The sequence below is a fragment of the Zea mays genome, chromosome 6, assembly GCF_902167145.1.
Source record: "Zea mays cultivar B73 chromosome 6, Zm-B73-REFERENCE-NAM-5.0, whole genome shotgun sequence".
In the NCBI taxonomy this organism is placed as follows: domain Eukaryota; kingdom Viridiplantae; phylum Streptophyta; class Magnoliopsida; order Poales; family Poaceae; genus Zea; species Zea mays.
The window spans coordinates 145332304-145356470 of record NC_050101.1 but is presented as its reverse complement, the minus strand read 5'-3'; the positions used below and the strand labels follow the sequence as shown (position 1 = coordinate 145356470).

The window sequence follows — 24167 nt, the reverse complement described above, 5'->3', positions numbered from 1 at the left end:
CTCGCCGGTCACCAACTCCTTCTTGGCGTGATCTCCCGACATCACTTCGAGCGGTTTAGGCTCTAATGAAGTACCGGGCTCTGATACCAATTGAAAATCGCCTAGAGGGGGGTGAATAGGCAAATTTGAAATTTATAAACTTTAAGCACAACTACAAGCCGGGGTTAGCGTTAGAAATAAAGTCGAGTCCTAAAGAGAGGACGAAAACATATCACAAGCAAATGAAGAGTGTGACATGGTGATTTGTTTTACTGAGGTTCGGTTCTTGCAAACCTACTCCCTGTTGAGGTGGTCACAAAGACCGGGTCTCTTTCAACCCTTTCCCTCTCTCAAACGGTTACCTAGACCGAGTGAGCTTTTCTCTTCAATCGAACGGGACACTTAGTCTACTACAAGGACCACCACAACTTGGTGTCTCTTGCTTTGATTACAAGTGAGTTGAGAACAAGAATGGAGGAAGAAGAAAAGCGATCCAAGCGCAAAAGCTCAAAAGAACACAGGCAAAACTCTCTCTTCTAGTCACTAATTGCTTTGAGTGGAATTGGGACTTGGAGAGATTTTGATTCAATCTAATTATGTCTTGTATTGAATGCACTAGCTCTTGTATTGAATGTGTTGGCTGAAAACTTGGATGCCTTGAAGTGTGGTGGTTGGGGGGGGTATTTATAGCCCCAACCACCAAAGTGGCTGTTGGGGAGGCTGTCTGTCGACGGGCGCACCGGACAGTCCGGTGCGCCAGCCACGTCACCCAACCGTTAGGGTTCTGACGATTTCACGCACTGTTCACTTTTGCAGACGACCGTTGGCGCTGTTAGCCGTTGCTCCGCATGGTACACCGGACAGTCCGGTGCTACACCGGACAGTCCGGTGAATTATAGCGGAGTGGCTCTCCAAAAACCCGAAGCTGAGCAATTCAGAGTGGATCTCCCTGGTGCACCGGCCATAGTCCGGTGGCACACCGGACAGTCCGGTGCGCCAGACCAGGGCAGCCTTCGGTTGGTTTTGCTCCTTTCTATTTGAACCCTTTCTTGGACTTTTTATTGGTTTTGGCATCTGTAGAACTTATAATCTAAAGCAAACTAGTTAGTCCAATTATTTGTGTTGGATAATTCAACCATTAAAAACAATTAGGAAAAGGTTTGACCCTATTTCCCTTTCACCTGTCCCATCCTATCTGGTGTCTTCTCACAAAGAAACAAGCAACTAGGATAGCAGACATAACAAGCAGTGATATAAATGAAATTGCCATGATTGACCAAACCAAGTTCTCGTATGTTGGTATTTTCCACAACTCAGAATCAGTTTGGCAAAATAAAATAATTTAAATTGACCATGGAGCAAAAGCTGCACAAGGGCGTTGATTCACACATCGCCAACTGGAACTACCTAACATCAATATGAGAAGGACAAATGATAACGGTAAATTATGAAGATAAAGTAACAATATCCAAGACAACAAAACATAGATGATCTTGAAGCAAGACACTAGCCCAAAATTATTTACATTCAAATAAAACAAGCTTGATATATTATCAAATAACACAAACATACAAAAAACTGCTAAGATGATGATATCAGTTCAAAAACACCATGGATCCATATACATATCAGGACCCAGGTTGGCTCTTATAAATTATTAGAGCTAAACACGCTTACTGTTCAGCTAAATGTATACCAATTCGAAGTTGCTATTCCATATAAATAAGTTTACGACTAGCAAAAAATTCTTAAATTAACGACTATAGTGCTTGTAGTTTTGAGGTTGATATCCAATTACTGTTTTTGGTAGAATCATAATCCTACATGACCCCAAAATGAAAACAAAGAATAGAATCGTAATCTAATATTTGGTAGCATACATAGTTAAGCGTACAAAAACTAAAACATTCACAACCTATGCAAGCACTTGAAAATGGTAGCTAATGTGCTTATTTGTGCCCATTACCAATAGGGTGTGAGTTATGATTTCGTGGAATGTTCTTTAGGAAAAGTTGGAAGCAATTCTTAAATGGGAGTGGTCAATCACTTTATTCTATGCCCTGAAAATGTAGTAGCATTTGAAAAGCACATTGGTTGAGCAACTTTTGGGGATAGATAAAAACATATTTAAAGCCAAACGGAAAGGAAGATTGGTAACTAAATATCTTTAGCAGAAAAATAGAAAGCATGAATCCAAGATTGAAAACATACTGCAAACAACTGAGTGGCTATTTCGGTGATGCCGATTTTAAAAGGAATCTCAATATTGTATGCTAAAAAGATAAAGAAAAGGGGAACTCCAGAATACTTGTATTTTGGTGCAAATTTTGAACTCTAGATTCCTTATATTTTAAGACGGAGGGAGTAGAATATTTATGCCCTACACATTTTAACACAACCAGCGTGTTTGCTGTTATCTGGTTGCCAATAAATGTTTTTGAGGTAACAGTTGAAGAATGAAACCCTAACTGGGTTGGGAGTGCATATATTTATATACTGAGTAATTGGGCCAGACCCATTACACCGAGGGTAGGCAAGTAATTACATAGGGACTAGCCCCAAAACCCTAACAGTACTCTAACACCCCCGCATTCTCAACTCTATCCTGTACAGATGATAAGACTGGATTGAAAGTCAACGAAGACGCTTGACAGCACCCCTTGGTGAAGATATCGGTGAACTGCAACATGGTGGGGACGGTGAGAACCCGAACATCACCGGCAGCGACCCGCCCGCAGACAAAGTGCGGGTCGATCTCCACGTGCTTCGTGCACTGATGTTGCACGTGATTGGTGTAGAGGTAGACCGTGATGATGTTGTCATAGTAGACGAGGCTGGCGCGTTGGAGAAGGTTGTGGAGCTCGAGGAGAAGCTGGCGCAAGCAGGAGGTCTCTGCCATGCCGTTGGCCACAACAGGAGGGCTGTGGAGCGGGAGACAACAGACAATTGCTTAGCGGGCCAAGAGACAAGGTTTGGCGCCCAAGATCACGACATAACCGAAAGTGGATCGGCACATGTAGGGACAGGCAACCCAGTCAGCGTCGGTGTAGACTACGAGCTTCGATGTTGGGGAGGGTCGGAGTAGAAGGCCATAATCGAGGGAGCCGCAGAGGTAGAGTTTCAGGAGTTTCAGGACTTCGAGGAGTTCTAAACTAGATTAGCGGCAAACCCCGAGTCGGCTGCCTGTGAAGGCCTTATCTTACTACGTTTCATTTAGCACTTTGATTTCTGTTTAAGTTAATGACTATGTGGATGTTCCAGACATCATGATGTAATAAAGTAATACTTCTTTACGCTATTATTTGAGCACTGTGTGATGATGTCCAATTATGTAATCGCTGTGTACGTGAATTTCTATCCTAGCATGTACATGGTTCACATTCGATTTGCCTTCCAAAACCGGGTGTGACAATTATGGACCATTGTCTTAAACGTCATATAGTTCATCATACTCAAGCGGAAATATAGGCTAAGATAACTGGACCCTCCACATGCATCTTACAGTGGGACTCATCAAAGTCCTGGATCACTGGCCTAATCCTCTAACTCATCAAAGTTCTGGAATTCCTAGAGATCTGCTCAATCAGCTTCTTCTTCACCTGAGCAAGGCTTGCACCACGGGCAACCTAATGTTTGTATGAAAGCAAGGGTGAGCACACAACGTACTCAACAAGTACCCAGTTGGCTAAGCCGTAGTAGCTTTATGTGGGGTTAGGCTAACAAACAACAACAATTGTTTTTAATCCATCAGGTAATTATTATTAGTATAAGCCGAGTTTTAGCAATATATCATCTTCAAGGAACATCATTATCATAACCAATCCATACCATGACTCCACTCGAGCTAGAATCTTGAGCCTTATCACTTAAACCATAAACATTACCTCAATGGTTGTAAGTCACGTCCTTATCTTGTGGTCTTCAATGCACCATGTCTCTTCTCAGCTTGACCAACCTTGACTTCTTGCAAGAACCTCTTCTTCACCTTGGCTTTAGGTACCTCAGTCTTCTTGACCTTCTCCCTTGCTCTAGTACCTCAAAGTCCTTCTTGCTTTTGTCCTTGGTTCAGTCAACTATCTCCAAGCCATGCACATCGAGTCCCACTTAACAATGTCCATCCTCCACTTGTGATGTCCACATTCCATAGTCAACTTAGCCTATTGGACCATCACACTTGATTACTTGTGTTGAATCTCTCAAGCTTTTTCCTAAGTTCTTGTTCAACATTCAACACCTCAGTTAGTCCTATTGTCATCCAAAACACCACAAAACCACAAGGGACCTTTTCAATTGTTGCTACTTGCACCCATAAGACATTAGGAACTTTTCATAAATGCGAAAATAGTCGACACACTTGTCCACCCAAATTTTGGGGTTGGAACCCTCGAATTTGGGAAAAGACAACTTGGGTAGAACATGCCGAGACAACTATTCGTCGTCTGATGAGGAAGACCCAGCTCACCACGACCGTTAGTACGACGAATGCATGGAGACTGCCCAACCAGCGCTCGAAGCTAGATGATTGACTGGATCCATCATCATCCAACTGGCCAGCCATCCGGTTAAGGTTCAGACGATCTACCACGGCGCTGTCTCTTCTAACTGCTTACGGCGTTGATCGTTGGTAAGCTGACCAATCACCCCAAAATTGTGATCCAATTGAGCCATCGTACATTGTTGATTAGCAAACATCAGATCGATATTGTCCAGAACACGATGACAATTCGCTTCCTCTTTCTCAAAAGTTACGACCATAGCATCCAATACAAAATGAGTTTGCACCGATGGCTTTGGAGGCGCTGTAATTGCCACGGGAAAACAAACAGACCTCGAACAGAAAGAATCGAACACCAACATATTGTGCACGCGAAGCCCAATTTGCAGATAGGCACTCAGACCTCCTGTCGAACAGGTCACGAGTGCCGCCTTCTACCGTCGCCCACGCCCCTAACTCGGATCCCCGCCGCCAACGCCGAGATTGCACCGCGACGAGCGACAGAGAAATCGACCAAGCACCTCATAGAAGAGCTACCGTCGATGGAAGTCGCCTAGCGCCGGGATGCCGAGGACCGGTGTCTCCGATACCCGTTGTCACCGCCCGTTGTCGACGGTGCGCGTCGCGACGTGAGAGGCAATAAGCGATACATGCGCAAGAGGAAGAACCCTCTCACTATTTCATTTCATATATTTAATCTGTCTCTTACAAGTTACAACCGCCGAAACCGACTATATATGCCTCCGCACTCTTCTGACATAATTGTCCCACACTTATTAGACTATATCTATAGCAGCTTACCTATTACTATATTCAAACTCTACTATAAAAACAGTGCAGTTCACATTATAAAACATTATAAAAAACAATATTTTGAGTGACTATATAAGTGAACTGCAGGAGATGGTTTTACAACTTAGGGCCTGTTCGTTTTGTTTCAAATCCATATGAATTGATAGGGAATAAATCTACTACTAGTTAAAATCCATCTCAATCCACTTCAATACCCCTCCACTTCAATACCCCTCGATCCACATGGTTTTGAGATGAAACGAACAAGGCCTTAAGGTATAAATCTGTGTGTATATACCTCTCAGCTCTCCATACAATGCACCGGTGTGACACGATGACAACGAAAATAAACACGCTCTTTGGTTGATGCTTGCTTGTTCGTCCTCTAAACCACACCGCCCGGTGAAGGCACTAGGCGCCCAATTCTCTCCCGCTCTCCCCTCTGCTGCAAGTCTGCAACCGCAGCAGCACGTCCATTTCACGTGCCCTTTCCTCCCTCCCTTTCCCCTGCCCCCACGCCACCTCCGTTCGCCGCCGCCCGCCGCGCCGGCGATGGCGATGACCGAAGGGCTTGTGCCTATTACGCGGACCTACCTCGCGCGCTACTACGACAAGTACCCGCTGCCCCCGCTGCCCGACGCCACTACGGACCTCGCCGCCCGGCTCCGTGCTCTCTCCGCCGACCTCGCTGCCGTTGCTCCCATCGCCCCAGGTGAGCCCGTCCTCGCTAAATTTCACCCGGATCCGCTGCGCATAGTGTTGATCTCGCAATTAGTTCGATTCTTTTGCTCGAATTGCTAAAAGCAGCTAAATATTGCTTGTTATATATAATAAGATAATAGTAATAATTATAAAAGGATGTCTATCTTGGCGAAGCGAGGGGATGTGAGGGTAAGCTCCTCATAGTTGTTTTTTTTTGAAAGAAGAATTTTCTCTGCTTGTAAGGATACAATACAAGACTTTGGGATTCCAGCTTACAAGACAAAGCTGCTTAAAAGACAGAGCTTAAACGAAGAGTAAAGCTATTCCAGTGATTCAAGGCTCACTCTCACTTTTAGCCAAAAATAGACCTTTGTGGTGCCGCTGGCCTGTTAGTGGGGGGAGGCAGTTGGACAGGGCAAGGGCAAGGGTGACCTCCACCGGTTTAACATGGTGGCGCTCGTTGTGGCAGTGGAGGCGGTGAGGTGTCGCTTGAGCCAGGTGGGAGGCGCTGGCTGTGGAGGACTTCGGCTGGCAGTGAAGAATACAGCAGGGAGGAGGCACATCCGATGGATTTTAGGGCCGGGCCCTGGTGGAGGACGGCTTGTGACCTTTCTAGCAAAACACTTGATTTAGGAGATGAGTTTGACCTACATTGATGGCATTTGATATTTTGGTCGGTAGAATTGTATTCTAATTGAAGAGCAGGCCTGGTGCAGTGGTGAGTGCTGTCACTAAGTCACCAGGTCGCGGGTTTAAAGAAGTCTCTCTACATTTGAGGGGAAGGCTTGACTCGGTTTATACATTCCCCAGACCCCACTCATGTGGGACCTTCCGACAGTAGGGCTGTCCTTATTTTTAGAATTGTATTCTGATTACCCATTTTCATCTTTTTGCTATAGCTGAATCCTAGAAAAATGCAAAGTGTTCTCATGGGTTGTGTGCACTTGGTGAAAACTGTAAGCATGTGTTCCGTTGAGAGTTGAAGGGGTTGGGTAGAATCCATTTTCCAGGGTGTTTAGTTTGAGGACCAAGAGGGTTGGGTTCAACCCAAAAGGGATTACTCCATCAATATGTGGGTTTGTCTGATTCCTCCAAAACTGAAAAACCAATCCAACCCACTTCGTCTTCCTCAACATGTAGGCAGGCGCTCGGGGGCGAAGAGTTCTAGGATGCGGTGCTTGATGGCTCTGCGAGCGACCTCGGGGGTGGATCTCTGGGCATTCCTTGGGGGCATGCTCGGGGCGGAGTGGCGACAACGGAACTCCTGCTGGAGGGGCGCACACAACATTGGGTGCAACATCAAGGTGGGCCGGGGTTGGGCGTCGACAGACATCAGACGTGAAGCCGACGCAAGGAGAAGAAAGAGGATGATGATGATGCATAGGGTCTACATGTCAGGGGTCCTCAACCCACATCCATTTGCCTTCAAACCAAACAAAAAATTTAGAATAACCCTGGCCCTCTAACCAAACGTGAGATGGGTTCAATCCAACCCCCCAAAATAAGATGGAACCAATCCATCCGCTTGGTTCCCAAACCAAACACACACTAAGCTTTTTGGAACTATGTGAAAAGTGGAATTTCTGAAAAAGGTTTTTAAGAAGTTTTATTTGGATCACAAAGTATACAACGGCAATAGGTATTTTCTTTGAGTTTTACCAATTCATAAGCGGCAGCAGCAGGCACATGAGCAGCCTGAGGGGTCCTCAGGTAGGGTGCGGGTGTGCGGGCACCATGCTTGGGGCTTCTTTGGCTGGCTGCCTTGAAAAGGTGTTGGACAGCTGACATGCTACAAAAAAGAGGTCTCAGTCATCCTGAGAGATGCCCTCTTTGTGACCAAGAGCCTGAAACTATAGACCATCTTGTAGGGTGTGTCTTTGCGAGGAACTTCTGGTTTATCCTGCCTGGACAGGTCAACCTCCAAAGTTTCACTCCTCAGATTGAAGAGAATGTCATGCAGTGGTGGAAAAACTGCAGTGACCAGCTGCAACGGATTGCTAGAAAAGGTCTCAACTCGTTAATTATCCTGGGGCTTTGGACAATTTGGAACCACAGAAATAGATGCGTATTTGATGGTCTTTCTCCTAACTTGGAAACAGCTATCAGAAGAGCGGAGGAAGAAAGAGAAATGTGGGAACTGGATGTTGCCAAGAGCTTGGCCCTCCTTACTGCCCCAATCCCGGAGATTGGCACATAGTGTTTTTTAGTTTGTTTAGATGGATCTTCTCAGGTTACTGAGTTTTCGACCTCCGTAAGGAAGTCCTTATACCATTACCTGGTCTACTTTAGACCTTCTTTTCTTTCTTCTTAATATAACGAGGCACAGTTCTCTTGCTCTTTTCGAGAAAAAGTTTTACCAGTTCATTCCAGAAAAAGTAATTTTGTCGATAGTCACCTATAAACTACGAAGTATATTCAAATTCTTAAGGTATTGAGGTACTACGTAACCAAACATAAGGTTTGCCGGAAGATATGAGGGAAACTTCTAAAGTGCTCATATGCTTTCAATTTTGACAATAAACAAATGAAGAAAATGCATCGCAAGAAAAGTTGAAGACAAACTTATTTCATGAAAAATAATCAGACTAGGGGGGGGGGCAAGATTTATGTGAACACTCTTTGACCTATATTTTTATATAATACTATTAGGTTGCATGCACTAATCAGTTCAACCCAAAAGCCTAAGCTGATAGGAGAAGGTGGACAATTCACTTATATTCCAACACTCTCCCTCTTGTCGAGGCTCTCTTAGTTCTCAGACGTGGAATAGAAGCGAACATCAATTATTTTATTTAATTGCGCTAACTAGGATTCGAACTCGAGACCTCTGACTTTGATACCCTATTAAGTTGTATGTATCAACTAGCTCAACCCAAGTTTAAGCTGAAAGGAAGAGGTGGACAATTCACTTATATTCCAACAAGTACACTTCTGACAGTGTAAGTAGGCAATGACACTAAACTTGTATAGGGTTATCATCTAGGCCCTGGACTATAACCTGCAGTTTAATGTCCCTAAATTTACTAAGCTCACATGAGATCCAAAACCTAAGATAAATCCTTTGGGCCTTAGCTGCTGATGTGGATGCTTACAAGACATGAACTGGAAAGAAATGATGCTAAGGGATGCTATGTTTGCAGATTAACACTACTCATAAAGGTTTGGACCACGGGTGAACCACATAACAAGTTTTGGAATGTGAATTGCTCACCTCTCCATGAGCTTAAGCTTTTGAGTTGAATAGTTGTTGAATGCAACTTAATAGAACTGCATATTAATAGTTTCTCCAACAGGTTTAGGGGTCGCTTGTGTGTTTCACTATTTAAATACTGTGCAATGTTGTTTGAGGAAAACATGTTTTTGATATAATTGTTTCATCCATCTTGCATTCGGAAGATGAGGAGCTCTTGGAACAAGAAGCAGCTGGCATACCTGCCCACAAAATTGATGAGAATTTGTGGAAGAACCGAGAACAAATGGAAGAAATTCTTTTCTTGATTAACACATCCCATCGTCCTGTGGCTGTAAGTTTAGTTTTGTATCTATCTATCTGTATATATCTGATTATGAGTTCTGCCTTTTATCTGTTGGAGGTTAACATTTGTCATCTACATGCAAGCAGCTTCAACAGAAGTCCACCCCAGAAGATGCTGAGATAGTTTGTACACTTGATGATATAGAAGCTAAATTGAAGGATATGTTGAAGAACTTAGAACAATTTCAGTTGAAAAATGCTGACAATGTTTTCAATACAGGTCGATTTTTTGCTTCGTTTTTTTATTTTCCAGAGATGCATTTCATTAATAGTACAAAAATTAAATGCCTATTGATGAACCTTAATACTTATATTGTAACCAAGCCACCGAATATTGCATACTATTAAGCACTCGATGTTTTTGTGCTGATTCTTATTTGAGTTACAGTATAGATGATTTGGATACCTTTTGATAAATTGCTGATTTGGCACACATTATTTCTCCAATGCATTTTGTGATTCTTATGCTTGATGTTTCTAAATGCTGTTCAATGCAATTCATGCTATAATATGTTTCATACTTTCATTACATACTAAATACATCATAAAAACATTGAATGAGTCGTTGCCATATCACTTTTGCTGATTATTTGGAAGTTTTGGATACTGTATAGGGCATATTTGTTTCCGTACGAGTTTGTAAGAGAGTGTGTATGTTATGGTCGCTAGATCGGTGAGGGATTGGAGAGGGGTATCGATAGGCAGGAACGTCGGCCGGGGGCTTCTGCCCACGGTCGAGCAAGAGGAGGGTTTCTCCCTTCTAATTCTTGCCTGCTTTATTTCTCATCCATTGATTACATAAATATGCCGGCTGGCCGCCCCTATCTAGCTAGAGATCCTTATCTCCTTAAAACTCTCTTAAAAACTCTCAACAAACTACTAACTGATAACCTTTCTAGATAATCTCAACTAATCTCCTAAATAATCTCAACTAATCTCCTAAATAATCTCAACTAATCTTCTAATCTTATCTCTAACTATTCTTATCTAATCCTATTGGAGGGCCCATGGTTGCTGCTACCGCAGCCCCTCCGTGGGCCTCTTTAGGCCCTGACACTACACCCCTCCTGGACAAGCAGCTCGTCCTCGAGCTGCAGCATGACGGGTGCTCAAAGACCGAGTCTACTTGACCCAAAACCAGACACCTAGAAGACAAGCCTTTTACATCTCGACTTATCTTATTATTCCAAATCTGAATTTTTTTACCCCATAAGATAAGACGGACACCCTCCGCGCATTGGACTTGCACGTGTGCAGCCACCTAGATCCCATGGACGCCATCTGGACGAAAGGGGAGCACATGGACGGGCACCTGGAGTAGGTCACAACAATAACCCGCGGAGGCGCCCTCGTGGCGGCCGGTAGCGGAATGTGGTGGCGCTAAATAATGTGCCCTTGCCGATGACGAGAGGAGTGCCTTCCCTACCGCCGTTGCCGTAGAGTTGAAGTTTGTCGCCCGCGGGACACGTACCATGCTCGCACTTGGAGATAGCGGCCCGGTGCCGCTGCTGATGGCCGTCCGACAGGGCGAGGTCGTGCCCCCGTGTGCCGAGGTCAACCGTCACCAAGGCTGCCTCGTGCATCTGCCGGCGCATCTCCCGCAGTCTCCGTCGTGCAAGGAAGCCACGAGCAGCAGCTTGTATGCCCACAGCCGCCGACGTCTGGAGTCGTGCGGACAACGCCGGCTAGTGTTGCTCATGTTGCACTGTTGCCTTGATTTGCAGCAGCCCCTGCTCAACCTTCTGGAGCGTGGCTTGCATCTTTGTGAGATCAACCCTTATGTTGGTTCACAAGTCCCCCATCGATGGAGCTGATGATTGTTGAGCCGTGGCTGCCCCTAGTGGCATCGCCCATGGGGACGGAGACGCCGTCAACGAAGATGATGTGACGAAATTTGGCGTTGTTCCTGGGGATGGGCATGCCGGTGTCCAGGATGTGGTGACAAAATTGGCAGGCGATGATGCCCATGGAGATAGGGACGTCGGTTGCCAGGATGGTGTGACGAAGGTGGCATGTGGCGTAGCCCATGGAGATGAGGACGTTGGTTGCCAGGACGGCGTGATGAAGGTGACATGCGGCGCAGTCCATGGAGATGGGGACGCTGGTTGCCAGGATGACGTCGCGAAATTGGCAGCAGAAGCCATGGGATCAGATCGAAACCCAAGCTAGCCGATACCAGATGTTAAGGTCGCTAGATCGGTGAGGGATTGGAGAGGGATATCGATGGGCAGGAACGTCGGCCGGGGGCCTCTGCCCACAGCCGAGCAAGAGGAGGGTTTCTCCCTTCTAATTCTTGCCTGCTTTATTTCTCATCCATTGATTACATAAATAGGTCGGTTGGCCGCCCCTATCTAGCTAGAGATCCTTATCTCCTTAAAACTCTCCTAAAAACTCTCAACAAACTACTAACTGATAACATTCCTAGATAATCTCAACTAATCTCCTAAATAATCTCAACTAATCTTCTAATCTTATCTCTAACTATTCTTATCTAATCCCATTGGAGGGCCCATAGTTGCTGCTGCCGCAGCCCCTCCGTGGGCCTCTTTAGGCCCTGACAGTGTATGTGTGAGCATAGTGGGTGTGTTGTAAACTTGTAATGTGTTTTAATCCCCTTAATGCAATGACACACATCCCTCCTGCATATTCTGCCAAAAAACGACCTGAAAAATTAAAGTTAAGAACAGTATTTTGCATAACCTTGGATGGTTTATCCCTTAGTTCTACAGTTGAGTACATGTGCATCCTTAGTAATTGACATTCAGTTATTTATAATATTCTGCAGTTATGACATACATGCCCCAAGATTTTCGGGGTACTCTAATCAGGCAACAGCGAGAACGCTCAGAGAGAAATAAGCAAGCAGAGGTAGATGCTCTGGTTAGTGCTGGTGGAAGCATTCATGATCGATATGCATTGTTATGGAAACAGCAAATGGAAAGGTTGCTTATGCGTATATTTTCGTTTCCATGACACCATGTTTTTTCTTCGAATGCACAGGAAAGCTGTGTCATTGCAATAAGAAGAATGAAATACATCTGTTATCCTTGATTGAGTTTTGGTATTTTTATTTTACTTTGATATTTAATATGTAGGAGGGTGCAATTAGCACAGCTTGGTTCTGCAACAGGTGTATATAAGACTCTTGTTAGGTATTTGGTCGGTGTTCCACAGGTTAGTGAAATTAGAGTCATCTTCACCATCACAATCATTTTATTTATGTTAATGTTTTTGTATCAGGTTAGATATTTTGATTGCTGAAAGACATCTCTATTTTTATAGATATTTATCAAAATAAGATACTTTCTTTAAATATTAATTATGCCTTTCATAATTTTTGTTAAACAATGGCATAATTTGACATTTAGTTTTCTCTACCTCAGGTTTTATTGGATTTTATTCGACAAATAAATGACGATAATGGGTATGTATGCATGCCTTTTAATTGAAATTTTGAAATGAATTGTTGTGTCATTTCATTAAGAAGAGAAAAACAAGTAGACGACGATGTGGGAAACCCTAACCCTAACTCAGGGTTGGGTGTTTGTATTAATAGACCAAGTTAGACGGGCCAGACCCATTACATAGGGATGAGACTGTAATTACAAGGGGCTAACCCTAAAACCCTAACGGGTACTCTAACACCCCCTTAGTCTCAACTCTATCATGTACAGATGTTGAGACTGGATCGAAAGTCGATGAATACACTCGACGGTAGCCCCTTGGTGAAGATGTCAGCGAACTGTAGCGTGGTGGGGACGCTGAGGACCCGAACGTCACCGGCAGCGAGCGCTCGCGGATGAAGTGCAGGTCGATCTCCACGTGCTTCGTGCGCTGATGCTGCACGGGATTGGTGGAGAGGTAGACTGCGTTGGGAAACCCTAACTCAGGGTTGGGTGTTTGTATTAATAGACCAAGTTAGATGGGTCAGGCCCATTACACAGGGTGAGACTATAATTACAAGGAGCTAACTCCAAAACCCTAACGGGTACTCTAACAGGCGAGAGGCCGGATGCCAACTCCTAAGTACACACCACTTGCGAAGTTGCAAAAGACTAAAACTTGACCTAGGTGCCAAGGTTAAGTGACCAAATAAGTAGTTCATGGAGAGCTGACACACCAGCCCCAAACTAGTCTCATTTACCTAATCCGATTCTATCCTTAGATTTTGTAGTGTAAAATTTAGAGCCCATTACCACCCCTAATGATGATACAAATATCAACACTTGTTGGATGGATGAACTGCACTACATCGTCGGCATAAAAGGAGGCTCGTGCTTAGCATACTGTCTGTCTGAAATTGGCTGGAGGAGATTCTTTCTAACAGCATGGTTAATGAGAGAGAATTCAGAGCATCCATAATAGCATGGGATAACCCCCCGCCAAATCAGTTCTCTACGCTTTCCATTGACCAAAACACATGTAGAAGACGTAGATCACATCACAGCAAGCAGGTCAGATTGCACCGGTAGCAACCGAGATGCAGCTGCTGTAAAATGTCTTAAGGTGTTATAATAATTTTTTCCTAAGTCAACCGTCTTCAAGTTTGACCAAATTTAGAGAAAAATATAGCAATATTCCCAACGCCAAGCAAATATACTTTTTTTCCTCGAAAACGCAGGAGGACTACGTCTCATTATATTAAGAAGAAAGAAGGATAATGGGCTATAAAACAGCCCCGATACAAGAGCCTCCTTATGGAGGATGAAAGCATAAAAACAGAAAAGGACTCATAAGGAACCTTTTTTTCTCGAACGCGCAGGAGAATTGCGCATCATTCCTTCAAAGAGAAAGGAGAAAAAACAAAGATACAAGAAACAACACATGCCCCCAAAACACACACTGCTACAACTAACCCCCACCGCCCAAACAAGACAAGAGCTGAGCTGCTCCACCAACTGTCAGAGCTAACCTCAACATAACCTGGTGCCAAGGCTGCCAGGCCCACCCTCTGCATAAAATAAAACCAGAACTGCCTCGCGAAAACACACGCCACCAACAGGTGATGGATGGTTTCCTCTTGGTTGTAGAAAGGGCAAGAGGTCGGGTGAGGAAGGCCCCTTCTAGCCAACCGATCAGCAGTCCAACATCTATTGTGCATCACAAGCCAAAGAAAGAACTTGCACTTAGCTGGTGCCCAAGCTTTCCAAATGCGCTCATAGGGGGCAAAGGAAGTGGACTCCACAAAGAGCAACTCATAAGCCGATTTTGAAGAGTACTGACTAGAACTGGAAAACCTCCAAAAGTGTCTATCCGGAACCCTGGGCTGGGTGCTAAAGTTTGAAATGGCTTCACATAAGGAGAGGAACTCAGGGATAAACTCCCAGGAAACCACCCCTCTCAAATCTCTAACCCAACTTGAGTTAACTAAAGCCTCCACCACTGTCCTTTTGTTAGCAACACGTTTAGGAACCATAGCAACCACAAGAGGGCCAAGTCCTCAAGCCGCTGCCCCAAGAGCCATCTATCCTGCCAGAAAAGAGTATCCCTTCTATCCCCCACCTCCGATGCCATGGAAATAGAGAAGATAAACTGCACTATATCATTAGACTGCATCGGAAGGTCTGCCCAAGGTTTAGAAGAGTCCGTCTTCCTCAACCAAAGCCATCTAACACGAAGAGCCCAATTAAGATTCTGGAGGTCGGAAATACCAAGACCTCCCAGCTCCTTCGGACGAGTCACCTTGGACCAAGCCACAAGACAGTGCCCCCCATTAGCCTCTTTACGGCCTCTCCACAGGAACCCACGTCGAATCTTATCCATGGCCTTAAGAGCCCATTTAGGCAAGTCAATAGCCGTAGCATGATAAATAGCTGTAGCAGTGAGCACAAATTGAACTTGAATGGCTCTCCCTTACAACAAGAACAACAGGGAGAGAAACTAGACTTCAGGGTGCCAGGCAGCCAAAAAAGGAAATGCCTTTGGCCCCAGCCATCGCCCATCTCAATCTTGTCACTAACCTTGATTAGGTGAGATAATAGCCCCCTCTGGTACTGTAGCATATATGTAGGCAGACAATAATATATGGGCCTTAACACCCCCTGTCAAACTTAAGGCGGAAGTGGAGGATTTGAAGCATTGAGTTTGAGTAGATGAAACTGATGTTGTGCCCTAGTTTGTGCTTTTGTGAAGAAATCCGCAAGCTGTAATTCTGAGGGCACATATTGAAGATCAATGGTCTTCTGATGACAATGAGATCTAGTGAATGAGACATCAACACCAATGTGTTTTGTGAGTTCACGCTTCATTGGATCATGACAAATTTGTATAGCTCCAGTATTGTCACAGCGAAGAAGTGTAGGCGAGTCACAAGAAACGCCTAGATCAGCCAAGAGCCAACGAATCCAGATAATCTCAGCAGTAGTAGTAGCCAGGGCTCGAAGTTCTGCTTCAGTACTAGATCTAGATACAACAACTTGCTTCTTGGATTTCCAAGCAACAGGGGATAATCCAAGAAGAATACAGTAACCAGTGATGGAGCGACGATCTGTAGGATCACTGGCCCAGGTAGCATCAGAGTAAGCATGAAGCTGAAGTGGGGAATTTGAGTCATAAAATAAACATTGTGTTTTTGTCCCCCGTAAATATCTAAGCACACGAAGTAAGTGCCCATAATGAACTGATGTAGGAGCAGAGACAAGCTGACTCAAGATCTGAACCGCATGGGCAATATCTGGCTTGGTGACAGTAAGGTAAACCAAGCTGCCAACAAGATGTCTATATCGAGATGGATCCTCCAAAGGTGTCCCATCAGTCGGACGAAGAGATAAGTGAAGATCCATAGGCGTGGCAACAGTGCGAGTATCACTAAGACCAGAACGATCAAGAAGGTCTTGTATGTACTTGGCCTGAGAAAGATAAATACCATTTTGAGTCTGCAAAACCTCAATGCCCAAGAAATAACTGAGTGCCCCCAAGTCAGACATTTGAAATTCCTTACTCAGAGACGCCTTCACATGAGCAATATGGTCTGGATCATCGCCTGTAATCAACATGTCATCAACATATAGTAATAGCAACGTGCGTCCTCGTGAAGAAACATGAATGAACAATGCAGGATCATGATCACTAGAATAGAAACCACAAGCCTTGATGACAGAAACAAATCTCTCAAACCAAGCACGAGGAGCTTGTTTGAGACCATACAAGGCTCGACGGAGACGACATACATGCCCTGATGGAACCTCTATCCCAGGAGGTGGATGCATATAGACTTACTCATGTAAATCACCATGAATAAATACGGTAATTTCCGGAAACGGTCGGAAGAGACCCAAACCGTTCCGTTTCCGAATTTTTCTACCAATTTCGTTTCCGTATTTTCAGTAACCGTTTCCGTTTAGCCCTAAATTTTGGTAAAACTTCGAAAACGATTCCCGGTAATCGAAAATTACCGTTTCCGTTTTCAACCCTACCAGCTTCCTCAGCTCTAGAAAAGAGAAGGCTCAGAACATCCATAACTAAAATAAAAAGCATTGGAGAGAGAGAGTCTCCCTAACGAAGTCCTCTCCTATGCTTAATGTGAGCCCCTGGGAGACCATTAAACAGCAGCACCTGAGTGGATGAGGAGGCCAACAGCCCACAGATGATGTCTCTCCAGATTTGACCAAAACCAATGTGTTTCATAACCTCAATGAGGAAGTGCAAGACACCGAGTCAAGGGCCAGATTTGACCAAGCAAATATACTACAAAAATATATGCGATGGTGGGTTTGGTGTTGGAAATTTTGCTACATTTTTCTATATACCTGGTAGTACTTTAGTTTTGAGTGTTGGACTTAGGAAAAAACCCAAACGCCTTTTGGAACAAAGGGAGCAGCAAATAGTGCCCTTCATCATATTTTAAAATGGTGCAGGTGAAGTAATTACATGCATAATGTTCATGACGTGAGTACTTTATCTTACAATCTGAAATTTCTTTCAGGCCTATGGAAGAACAAAGAGAACGTTATGGTCCAGCCCTTTACACCCTTACAAAACTGGTGCTTGCAATTCGGTTGTATTTGCATGTCTCTTTGGCACGATATGGACAAAGGAAAATGTGAGAAGTTCTGCTTGCAATCATTTAGACATTCTCTTAGAGCTATAGAAAACATTATAGAGATTAACTCTGTTCTTTAGCTGCAATTGATCCTTCTAGTTCTTAATTATCTGCCACTAAAATGAACAGAGAGAAGGATGACGCTGCTGTGTTGCAGCAAGCTGTGGTTATCTACACCAAGGAGTTTTTGAAGTTCACTGAATTCATTGGGTAATTATAATTCGGCATTAAATATATAATTTGTTCCGCATCTATAGCATATTGATAACCAATGTCCCCTGATGGATGCAATAGGGCTTCATCAAATATTTTTCTTTTGCCACTTCCTGGATCTCTATCTCCCACTAGCATCCCCCAACCACCATCTCCATTGTCCCCACCCCACCCCTCCTACAATTACAAAATATTCCTTATTTTTTCTCGAACATGCAGAATATCTCTGTATATTTTATATTAGAAAGTTGCTTATAAGATATTTTCATGATTATTCTTTTTTAACCGAGTCAACACTGTGCAGTGAGGTCTTTGTGAATGCACCATTCTTTATATCTGCTGAGGATGCAGGTGCCGTGGATGCAAGGTGCTTTCTCCTTTTAGTAGCAAAATCTGATGTGCTTTACCATTAAGCACTTTAGATTATGTTCCTAATATGTACAAAACAAGCTTGCAGAACTGAAATATATTTTCTCCCTCCTCTTTTGGTAGGAAAAGTGATGAGTACAAAGAAACTATTATTCCAGCTGGAAAGACACATGAGGTACACAAGTCTAGTTGATCTCGGTTATTTGCTTTATTTATTGGTAATATGATGCTTATGGCTTCTTGTTTTATGATGCAATCATATGTAATTGTTAGAGGAAAGCATTGAGCCCCATGGGCTGATTATATACAATGCATAGGACTAACACCCTACATTAGTAGGCAATGCGGTATAATTTATATCTACATATATGTAGCGCTGGGTGAGTCTAGCCCAACTACAATTATAAGGCCTATAGGGCTGTATGCCTGTATGACTAATTCTCACCCTCACAGTTTGAATGTCTTTAGCCACAAGAGATGTTGAGATTAGATTGAAACTTCGAAAACACCGTGGAGAGGAGGCACTTCGTGAAATATTAGAGAACTACGTCGTTGTCTGGACATGAAGGACACAACATTCACTAAGGGTGACCTTTTCATGGATGAAATGGAGGTCGATCTTCACGTGCTCCGTGCACTGATGCTGAACGAGGTTGGAGATGTAGACGACGTTTGTCGTTGTCACGATAGATGAGGGTGCTTTGGGGCAGCGCATAGTGGAGTTCATGAAGAAGCTGACGCAACCATAAAGCTTCAGCAACACCATTAGCACCGACGTGATACTCCGCTTCAACGCTCGAGTGGGAGATGACGTTCTGACACTTGTAGGATTAGGAGACAAGGTTCTCGCCGAGAAACACAACATAGCCCAAGGTGGATTGGCGTGTATCAGGACAACCTGTCCAGTTAACATCAGTGTAGACGATGAGCTCGAAGGCAAAGGATTGGCAGGGAAGCCCATGATTTGGAGTGCCTTGAAGATAGTGTCGAGCACGCTTCATTGTCGTTAGCTGGTGTTCCGATGGATCACACATATGGAGATGGGCATGCTGAACAAAATAAGCAATGTTGGGCCTAGGAGGCTTGGTATGTAGAAAGGGTCGAAGCTATTGAACCTGATGATCATGTTCTAGGTAGGGAGATCTTTCATAGAAACACCTTAGGGCTTGTTCGGTTAGGGGTGGATTGAGGGGGATTAAATCCCCTCCTATTCAACTTAGGGGTGACACATCATAGAGCAGAATAGTCAGTAGTGAAGTGGTGAGCAAAAAGCAGATTTTGAATGATATCCAGGGTGAGAAGAATGTTGTTGTGGTAGAATGTCTCGGGAAGAACTGAGTCACCTGCTAAGATGATGGGAATGTTAGACTCCTGTTTAGGGTTATGATTAGGGTTCTCTTGTAATTACCTTATTACCCCTATTGTAATGGGCTTGGCCAACCTAACCCCTCTATATAATATACTCCAACCTGGATTATGGTTAGTGTTTCCCAACTTCCAACTTGGTACCACAACTAGGTTTAGGTCGTTCTTCCCTCCACCATCCCCACCCCAACCGCCGGCCACCCTACCCTAGGTCGGCCCCGCTTACCTCCCCCCCCCCACCGCCAGATCCACGCCCTGCCTTTTGCCCACCATCGCTCTTAGTCCCCACGCAGAAGCAGCACCTCGCATCACTCCTGTCCAATGGCGCCGACGTCAAAGCTGTCGATGGGCATCAAGCGCGCGTCACAGTCGCACACGTAACACCGTCGTGGGCTCTGGGTCATCAAGGCCAAGACTGGCGATGCCTTCCCCAAGACCGAGAAGCCAGTCGGCCGTTGCCACCGCACCCAAGTTCTACCTCGCCAACAACGTCAAGCCTCGCATTCCCAGCACCTGCCTGCTTCCCCGACCGCCTAGGGAGATGCGTCGCCTGCTTCCTCGACCGCCCAGGATGCCGCGACTCCTCGCCTCCCTCCCAGTTCCGTAGCACCTCCACCGCACCGCCGTTCCTCCCCCTCATGGCAGACTCCTCTACACCCGCGACCCCTGCCCTGGCGCCACTCTCGCTGGCACGGACTCCCTCACCAGCGTCGGCGCTCTCCTCCCTGCCGTGCTGACCCTTGTGGCACTCCGCGTCGTGCCCGTCATCAGCACCGCGCCTGCCGTGCGTGCTCTTCTCCGCTCGCCACACCGCGGCCGCCTGCGGCTCACTCCTAGCAACACCGCCCCGCCGGCGACTCGCTCCAGGTCGTGTTGCCCCGCTATCGGCCTGCTACAGCCGCGCTGCCCCTCTTGGCCGCGCTACGTCGCTGTCGGCACTCCCCCCATGGTCGGCGCCCCCTTCCCCATGGCTCGCCTCCTCTGCAGCGCCTCGTTTGCGGCTCCCTACGCGCTCGACGCCGTTGCAGCCCCTTTCTCGGACGGCACGACCAGTGCAGCCTCCCGTGCACTTGTTGCCGCGCTAGCGGCCTCCTTCCTCGCTGTGCCAGCGCCGCCCGCGCTCTCCTCCCCCGGTCGCGCTGCACGCCACTGGCCGCCGCTGCTTGCAGCTCCTGCTTCACCAAACGCACCCCATCCCCCCGCGGCGCCGGCAATGCTCGCGTCCCCTTACCCTTCCCCAGTATAGCCATCAGTGTTGCCCTGGCCCCCTTCCCCGCCGCGCCGACCCCTACCTCCTTATTGTGTGCGTGTCTCCCTTCCCCGCCGCGACGACCAGTTTCCCTAGGGCACACTCGTGGCCTTTGACCGGGTCCATAACCCTGTTCTTCGGGATTGCATCGAGCTCCACCCTACTGGACCGCTTGTGTTCCCCAGTGCTACGATTGCCTCCCTGACGATTGAGGCCTTGTCGTCTCCATCACCCATGATCACCATCATCATGCTTGCCGCTCTCGGCCCCAGCTCTCCTCCCACCTATTGGGTGGTCGACTCCGGCGCCTTTTTCCACACCACTTGTACTACCAGTTCGTTACCTCACTCCCATCCTCTCCATCCCTCCCATCCTTCCTCTATCATGGTGTGGAACGGTTCCACCCTCCCGGTCACCTCCGTCGGTGATTCGGTTCTTCTGGGACCGTGAGGAGGGAATTTCGGCCAGCACAAAGGAAGGACAAAATTTCCTCTATTCCTTGCCTAAAATAGGATAGGGAAGGAGGGAATTTCGGCCAGCACAAAGGAAGGACGAAATTTACTCTATTCCTTGCCTAAAATAGGATAGGGGAGGAGGGAATTTCGGCCAGCACAAAGGAAGGACAAAATTTCCTCTATTCCTTTCCTATTCTGAGTAAAAGTTCCCTTATTACATGAACCGGCCCAAATATTTGGTGCGCAGCACCTGATTCATTCTATTCTGGACCATCATTCCTGAGCAGGAGGACACAATTCAGTTTATGTGCACGAGCTCGCGTCATCGGTCCTTGCATCATTTCTGAAGTTGTTTAAGAAGTGGGTGTTGTGGTTGAAACAAGAGTGGTGTCCTCATCATCTGAGATGGTGCCAGAGATCCTGTAGATGACGCTATCTATACGATCCCTGCATGAATTAGTGTCCGGCGTTGGGTCAGACAAGACATGGTCGATGAGGGCATACCGCATGAGAGCAAGCAACACTTGATTACATCAGCAGGCATAATTGTTGAAGGAGGACGCGAGGATGACAATCACCAATGATCGAACGTTGGGAGCAACGGCTGTCTGGATGTGGAGGTTGGCGACGATGGTAGCCTCGTAAGCTGTAACGGGGTTGTCCTATGGGGTGCACCCTAGGGTGTAGGTTCGACAACCGTGGGGTGCTGTAGGCCGAAATCTTTGCTTGGAGGCAGCTGCCTTCTTGTCTGAGGATAAGGATGGTTGGCTGGACACGAGCGCGTGCGTTGGCAGCCTCCTTGTCCCAACCTAAGCTGCAGCAAGCATGTCGTCGATCCTCTTGCGGAGGGCCGTGGCCTCCTAAGTGCGTGCACGATCCTCAACATTCGATGGGGTCCCTGCTATGGGTGCAACAGGAGGAGGGGCGAGATGTGTGTGTGTGTTGTTGCAGCAACACAGCACAAGAGTAGTGGCGGCCCTAGAGGGGCGGAGGGGGAGAGGAAGTGAGATTAGACTCGTGACACCATGTTAGCGGAGGTATTGCTGTAGAATTAGATTGAATTGCATTGAGACCCATGGACTAAGTATGTACAATTCATAGGACTAATACCTTACACCCTATGCTAGTAGGCAGTATGGTACAATTCATATCTATATACACGCAACACTAGCGCAGTAATGAGAAAGACAGACCTGATGCAGTGGTGGGAAACCTTTCAACCGAGCCAGGTTCTAGGTTCAATGCCGTCTCTCTACATATGCAGGGGTAAGGCTTGCCTCGGTTATTCCTTCCCCAGACTCCACTCATGTGGGAACCATTGTGACAGGGTCGATCCTTCTTTTTATATATGCAGCTGGGTGAGTCTAGGGCAACTACAGTTATAAGGTCCAATAGGGTTGTACGGCTAATTCTAACATGAATTATAGGTAGTTGGTGTTGTATTCCTTGGATGGCCTCAATTCGCTTAACAATTGTCATTTACATTGTTCAGGTCATTTTGAGTGTTGAAGCTGTAAACTCATACATCGCATGGGACTTTTCCTTGCAACAAGGGGCCCTCAACATGGTATTGGTACTATGCTGATTCCCTACTCTGAAACATATGCTGATTCTTATTGTGTAATTTATATCTTTAAATATACACGACACATTTGTATTGTTGAGAATGCTTCAGTGAGTGCTTATGAAATATTTTTGGTTTATGTAAAAGAGGCTATATAAATAAATATAAATAAATGAGATGTTCAGCTGAAATGTAAAGAAATGCTAAACCCTAGAACAATGATAATATTGTAAGTTTGTAACAGTGATATCACTGCAATAATGATCACTCAAATCCTGATGTGCGATGCTACTGTGTAAATAATGTGCTGGCAGCTGGCTAATGCTTCAAGTTTTTTTGAATAAAAAATGAATGTGGCCTGTAACTTCAATAAGGGCTTTGCAGCTCTTGAAATGCATTAGTTAATCAAGTTCACAATTCCCTTAAGAGGCAGATTTGTTGTTGACAGGACATTGGCTTTCATGTGGAGTACATTAGCCCTTCAGGGGAGAAAACTGTAAGTTTCTTGTTCACTAGGATGATTATTGTGTTCATAAATAAAACTGGAATTTCCTGAAGTCGTATTATTTCTTCATGTTCATGGACATTGGTAGGATCAGTCCGTTTTTTCTCAACTGGTGCATGTGAGCTGAGGGAGGGAGGGAGGGTACAAATAATTGAATTAACATAACCTGACTCGAGAAGGGACACCTCCCAAATGCCCCAAACACAAATGCACAAAGGCTCCAAGGATCCCTAGGGCCTAAGCACCTTTGGATGGGGGACTTTTTTGTTCTTTAATACGCAAGGGATCTGCGTGTCAATATATCAATATATTGAGAAGAAAAGGTCATTGAACCCAAACAACATCACACAACCCCGCCACACAGACAGATCACACATACAAAAGCAAAGGAAAAAGAAACTCGCCAAAGACTGCAAACACTAAACAGCCTCGACCAACAAGCTAACTAATGCTGGACCCAAGGGCGAGGAGATGCGAAACCCCTCGAGCCCCAGCTAAATACCAGAAGAGTATGGATTTGGCTCCCTGGTGGGCTGGTGCCCTCCCTATCTGTACCGTTGGATTAACCTGTCAAAAGTTGCTCAGATGGAGAGTAATGGCAGCAAATGTTTGGAGAGTTCAGTAAAAGATCACATTTGTACTTGTATAACTTCTGTTAAGCAGAGATATGTGTTTAGGCTGCTGTCCAGACTGCTATTATATCATATTTTTCTGGACTGCATTCTTCCCTATTGAACAATTGCCAATTACATAACTTTTGTATGCCCAATTCCATGGTATAGTACCATAATTTTTCAGTTGCAGACAACACATGTATTCCATTTATTTCTGATCAAAGTTCTATCTGCTATAAATTTGAATCATGGTTTAGTTTGCAAACTTTGTATTAGAAACACACAAACT

The 24167-nt window shown here is 45.4% G+C and overlaps 1 protein-coding gene across 2 annotated transcripts in view; it reads left to right on the top strand.

Moving 5' to 3' along the window:
- The first annotated feature begins 5580 nt into the window (after positions 1-5580).
- Positions 5581-24167, top strand: part of LOC103630158 (uncharacterized) — a 31232-nt gene continuing 12645 nt past the window's right edge. Inside the window, exons 1-12 of one of the 2 annotated variants that reach the window (XM_008651241.4) lie at positions 5581-5978; positions 9365-9492; positions 9591-9723; positions 12289-12445; positions 12599-12677; positions 12887-12927; positions 17428-17544; positions 17674-17754; positions 18062-18124; positions 18250-18301; positions 22688-22768; positions 23208-23255. In XM_008651241.4, the coding sequence (XP_008649463.1) occupies positions 5633-5978; positions 9365-9492; positions 9591-9723; positions 12289-12445; positions 12599-12677; positions 12887-12927; positions 17428-17544; positions 17674-17754; positions 18062-18124; positions 18250-18301; positions 22688-22768; positions 23208-23255 (1326 nt within the window). In that variant the 5' untranslated portion in view covers positions 5581-5632. The remainder of the gene's footprint in view (positions 5979-9364; positions 9493-9590; positions 9724-12288; positions 12446-12598; positions 12678-12886; positions 12928-17427; positions 17545-17673; positions 17755-18061; positions 18125-18249; positions 18302-22687; positions 22769-23207; positions 23256-24167) is intronic. The other variant, XM_008651242.4, reaches the window with a different exon arrangement.